General features: G+C 61.1%; 1 protein-coding gene across 2 annotated transcripts in view; it reads right to left on the bottom strand.

The window, feature by feature from the left end:
- The window catches only part of GALNT1 (polypeptide N-acetylgalactosaminyltransferase 1), a 123,786-nt gene extending 118,530 nt beyond the window's left edge, over positions 1 to 5,256 (bottom strand). The window contains exons 1-2 of one of the 2 annotated variants that reach the window (XM_066579091.1): positions 5,075 to 5,256; positions 2,641 to 2,881 (exon numbers count right to left, since the gene is read on the bottom strand). In XM_066579091.1, coding sequence (XP_066435188.1) covers positions 2,641 to 2,776 — 136 coding nt within the window. In that variant the 5' untranslated portion in view covers positions 2,777 to 2,881; positions 5,075 to 5,256. Of the gene's footprint in view, positions 1 to 2,640; positions 2,882 to 3,527; positions 3,546 to 5,074 lie in introns of those variants that run through there. The other variant, XM_066579092.1, reaches the window with a different exon arrangement.
- Positions 5,257 to 5,683: the final 427 nt, after the last annotated feature.

Below are 5,683 nucleotides of genomic sequence, written 5' to 3'. Positions count from 1 at the left end.
CGGCCAACGCCACGGGCGGGCAAGCCCCGAAATACCTCGTCAGTCTGCGGACCTGCAGGACACAAGCATCACCGCCAACTCTGTCCATCCGGTCGTAGGACTCGCTGCGGGAAGTGCGACCAACGAGACTCACGTTTCCTGCCAGCTGCGCTTCCTTTACATCCAAGTTACTGAGAACCGGCAACAAATGACAGAATACAGCAGAGAGGACACTGCCCCGTACGGGACGCGGAAGAGCACCCCCAAACCTGGCAATGCTGATATACATGACTGCATGGAACACATCAGCGCTCCAAGATCCGTGCGCACACGAGACCCCTTATACACGACCACCAACAGGCAAATAAACCAAAGGAAGGATAGGTCATCACTAGTCCATCCACCGGGGGTCACCAGAGCGGCGCCAGCCCAACCACTTGGGGGGGGGGGGGGTCACCCGAGCGGCGCCAGCCCATCCACTGGGGGGGGGGGGGGTCACCCGAGCGCGCCAGCCTATCCACTGGGGGGGGGGGGGTCACCCGAGCGGCGCCAGCCCATCCACTGGAGGGGGGGGGGGGGGGGGTCACCCGAGCGCGCCAGCCCATCCACTGGAGGGGGGGGGGGGGGGGTCACCCGAGCGGCGCCAGCCCATCCACTGGGGGGGGGGGGTCACCCGAGCGGCGCCAGCCCATCCACTGGGGGGGGGGGGGGGGGGGTCACCGGAGCTGCGCCAGCCCATCCACTGGGGGGGGGGGGGGGGGGGGGGAGATTATGAACAATCCCAATTATCACTCCATTGTGTCACAAAACCTTCAGGCCTCGGCTGAAAATGACATAACCTTAGGAGGGCGCTACACACCAGACACCCGTGGAGCTTGTGCCAGAAGAGGGGGCAAAGATTGCCAAGTCAAGGTGTGCCATGCTGAATGCCGTCCATTGGAGGGGGTGCAGATTTATGGTCAGTTTGTTGCACAGCGGGTCACATGGAGGGGATCAGGCCCTCACACGGCCAATACGACACTTTCCATGCTTTTATTCACACACATATATTGTTCCTGCGCAGTTGAGTCGCACAAGAAAAAAATGGAGCATGCTCTATTTTTTTTGCATTTGCACCCCAGAAGTCAATGGGAATGCGCAAAATACGCAAGGAGATGCGTGAGCCACCGATACGACTAATCAGCCTTCTAAGCGTTGTAATCATCTGTTCGCACACATCGCGTACGGTAAAATATGCTGATGCCAGCGTAAAAGCATCGTTCATTCTGAAACGCTCAGGTCTGCGCAGGTAGGCATGCGCCCGCGTGACCCGAATCTGTAAGGATTCATCTTTGTCCGCTCCAGTAACCTGGCGCAGAGACTCCTGCCGCCCGCTGGGTATGTTGTAGCCCCCGTGGCATCGCCATAATCGTCCCGAAGCTCAGAACTGCTCTAGTCGGGTACGATCACACAGCGGCAGAAGTGCGCAGCTGCTCCACCATGGACCCGCACGCAGATTCAGCCATTCCCGTGCCAAGTCACCTCTCCCGCGCGTCAGACATTCCACAAGGGGACTTTGCCCGTTGACATGGCTACGGCGGAGCACTTACAGGCAGACTCCACGGTGGACATACCGTCACACAACACGTGGCAGCATAACGGGGTGCGGAGCGGGCTTTAATCTGCCATGACACAAAGACGGCCGCTGCGTTACACCTCCGCAGTATTATCGAAGCTTGAACAAGACCGCGGAGCTGCAGACGCAGCGGACATCTTTGTGGGAGAATAAGGGCCGAGCCGCCGCTGCACACCCCTTTATGCCTCGGGCGGTCACGGGGGTCTGCGGGGGAATCCCTTTACATGACTGGCACATTAAAGAATACAACCTAACACGTTCTGCGTTCGTGAAGGTGGCGCCCTGCGGCCTCGTCTTGGAATAATTAACAACCCTGTAGTTCTGCTATAACGGATGCCATGATGCTTGGTGAGGGATTCCTAATGAATATATGCAAATAAGGGAGATGGAACAATACCTCTGCAGCGCCACCTACTGGACGGCAGCATTCCTGCAAATCAATGCTTGACCCTTTATACAAGTGCGTGAAGCAGAGTGAACGCCTGGCCGTATAAGTCTCCTCCTTCACCTTCAAGGAGCAGCGAGAGAGGATACCCTTCCACAACCCCATCATGGGGCTCGGCCTGAGCCATAAACCTTGGAGCAGCTGCCTGTGGATGGAGTCTGGCGTTTGGTTCTCAGTTCCTAATCATTGCTCTACAGACCTGTATAAGGAGTCTGACATTGCTTTGCATGAATGCTGCCATCCACCAGGTGGCGCTACAGCGGTATTGTTCGATCTTCCGTATTTGCATATTACCCAGAGGAGCATGCATAGCCCTATAAGTCTCCTCACTCACCTTCTTGGTGTCTCCCGCCCCACATCACAGGCCTCTCACCAGCCAAGCCAGGGCCGTACTGATGAGGGGCAAACACCCCGAAACAGCTGTCTGTGTATGGAGTCTGGCTTGGTTCTCAAGTCCCAGCCATTGCTCTACAGACCTGTTTAAAGGGTCTGCCATCCACCAGGTGGCGCTGCAGAGGTATTGTTCCATCTCCCTTATTTGCATATTACCCAGAGTGCAGCCTCCTTCAGAACTGATAGATACATAAGACCCCGGACTCACCCTCTCCGGCAGGCAGGCCGCGCTCCTTGTCCTCACATTTGTTGCATTCACTGAAGTACAGCAGTAGGAATATATCCAAGAAGACCCAGACCAGCGAGGTGGCCAGGACCACCTTAAAATACGCCGCTTTTTTCATAGCAAGCGGAAAAAAAATAAAAATAAAGATCTACTATAAAACTGCAGCAGAGTAGTAACAGCGAGCAGCGCCAGCGGGGTCCCGCTTCATCAGGCCGTCCGCAACCTGCAGGGGAGAGAGAACAGAAGATGTACTGCAAGGACACAAACATACCGCAAACACCCACCTCACCAGCAGACGCCCCACAGCCCAACCAGGAGCCAGCGGCTGCCACCGGATGCAGAATCCACGGCCCGTCCGCAATATCAACTGCAGAAGGGCCACTGACTGCAATGGAAGCCATCCGCTCACATATGGAGCGTGCTGCGATGTTTCCTCCGCGAACGGAAACCGCAATTGGTCTCCACTTATTTGCGGGAAGAATCCCTTTTAAGCGTGCCGCGGGCGGCATCACTGGATTCCACAATGCAGGTAGCCTCGGGGCTCGTGTCCACCAGCGTGCCGCGGGCGGCATCACTGGGGGCGGTCGCCCACGCTGGATTCCACAATGCAGGCTGCCTCGGGGCTTGTGTCCACCAGCGTGCCGCGGGCGGCATCACTGGGGGCGGTCGCCCACGCTGGATTCCACAATGCAGGCTGCCTCGGGGCTTGTGTCCACCAGCGTGCCGCGGGCGGCATCACTGGGGGCGGTCGCCCATGCTGGATTCCACAATGCAGGCTGCCTCGGGGCTCGTGTCCACCAGCGTGCCTTCGGGCGGTCATGGATCCATGCACACTGGTACAGGTAGGATGATCCGGCCATACACAATACCTAACGCATAGACGGGGTCATCATACACATGTCCATGTGCCACGCGGGGGACTCGCGGGCATCAGCCCTCACAGACGGGCGCTCTCCTTCCGCTTGGTACAATCCTGCCGGCTGTATTGTGATCCTGCGCCTCGGAGCGTTCTTACGGAGGCCGAGCTTGCACCAGCGGATTACGCAGCGGTTCGCAGCCCCCCCCCCCATGGTCGTGCCCCATTGGACACGAGTACTGCCGCTTCTCCCGGGCTCCAGCCGCTGAACATCATCGGTTCTTGTCACCCATACCCACTAGAGCAGTCCCAGTTACAAGGATTGGCCCCGCCTTTCTGTCACATTATGTTGGTCAGCATCCAGCCGGGAGTATAAAGAGATCTGCCCCTCTCCCTGCTTCGCACGTACTGCAGCCATAGGGGGCTTCCACAGGGACCCCACTACACCTACACTCACCTGGGACCCGCCCCATCAGATACCACGTGGACAGAAGCCTGGAGACCAACATAAAGTTTGGTTTTCACAAAGACATCTGCTTCAGTTGGAGCTCCTGGTCGGACGTTTCTACACTTACTGGAGTACAACTAGAAGCAGTTTGTAAGATTTTACACTTTTGCCACGATTGACAGCGAGACTCCCACGTTGCACTCCGTCACCCCGTCCACGCAAGTATTGCCATCACCCCCTACTGGTCATGGGCACCGGGCACAACAGCACATCCGTCTGCAGGACGCCACACACCTTGTACTCCCTACTGGATGGTCATGGACACAAGAGACCTCCTCCGAACTCCCCCCCCCCCACCGCCTCCTACGGGACTCCCGTCCCCCCCCCGTCCCCCCCCCCCGCTTCCTACGGGACTCCCGTCCCCCCCCCCGCTTCCTACGGGACTCCCGTCCCCCCCCCCCCCGCCTCCTACGGGACTCCCGTCCCCCCCCCCCCCCCCGCCTCCTACGGGACTCCCGTCCCCCCCCCCCCCGCCTCCTACGGGACTCCCGTCCCCCCCCCCCCCCCGCCTCCTACGGGACTCCCGTCCCCCCCCCCCCCCCGCCTCCTACGGGACTCCCGTCCCCCCCCCCCCCCGCCTCCTACGGGACTCCCGTCCCCCCCCCCCGCCTCCTACGGGACTCCCGTCCCCCCCCCCCCCGCCTCCTACGGGACTCCCGTCCCCCCCCCCCCCCCCCGCCTCCTACGGGACTCCCGTCCCCCCCCCCCCCCGCCCCGCCTCCTACGGGACTCCCTCCGGTAGAAGGACGCTGGACAGATTTGTCAGCTGCTCCGGCAGAGGTGAGCCGCACTGGGCTGCAGCCCGAGGGGCGCCGCAAAGCATCCCGGCGGATCACGAGCGGAGCTGCCAGTCCATCACGCAGGCCGGTAGGAAGGAGGAAGTGGCGCCGGACGTGACTGCGGAGCGACTGACAGGACTCGCTAAACTTCCTCCGGTCCCTCTTACAGCTGACGGGGACACAAGGTCGGTGACAGCCGCTCACCGGCCGCAGCACCGCGGAGAGCTGCACACCGAGCCGGGCGGGGGGCACACACGACGGGGCAGCACTCACCTGTCACTGCCGCCGCCGCCGGGGCTCCATGCGCCGTCCGCCCGGAGAACACAGTCGGGATCCCCAGAATACCGTCCAGCAGTCCTCGCTCCTTCCCGTCCCCCCCACTACGGAGCGCCCCACAGGACACACTACCTCCGCCTGCCCTAGCAACGCGTCACACACGAGCAGCCTCACGAGCTCTCCTCCAAGGGGCGGGGCTGGACGTGACGTCCCCGCTCTTCCTGACCGCCCCTCAGCGGACAGCCATGGGCGTGGTGAAGCGAAGTGTCGGATGAGATCATCCCGCGATGTCATGTGGCTGCACGGAGGGCGGGGAGTGCTCGTGGCTGTGCGGCTAGCAGACATTGTGGGCGGCCGGGACCAAAGCGGCGAAGAGGGGAGAGCGGACGAGACCACAGCGGCGGAGGAGGGGGGCTGAGGATGTCACCTAGTGTCCGGTCCTCCCTTTGGTCTCCTCTGGAGGGGCATCTAATTCCCTGTCCTCCCGCTGGTCTCCTCCGGAGGGGCATCTAGTGTCCTGTCCGCCCGCTGGTGTCCTCCGGAGGGGCATCTAGTGTCCTGTCCGCCCGCTGGTGTCCTCCGGAGGGGCATCTAGTGTCCTGTCCG

Source organism: Eleutherodactylus coqui, chromosome 9 (assembly GCF_035609145.1).
Source record: "Eleutherodactylus coqui strain aEleCoq1 chromosome 9, aEleCoq1.hap1, whole genome shotgun sequence".
In the NCBI taxonomy this organism is placed as follows: domain Eukaryota; kingdom Metazoa; phylum Chordata; class Amphibia; order Anura; family Eleutherodactylidae; genus Eleutherodactylus; species Eleutherodactylus coqui.
The sequence above is the reverse complement of the archived record's forward strand: the minus strand, read 5'-3'. Positions and strand labels throughout refer to the sequence as shown.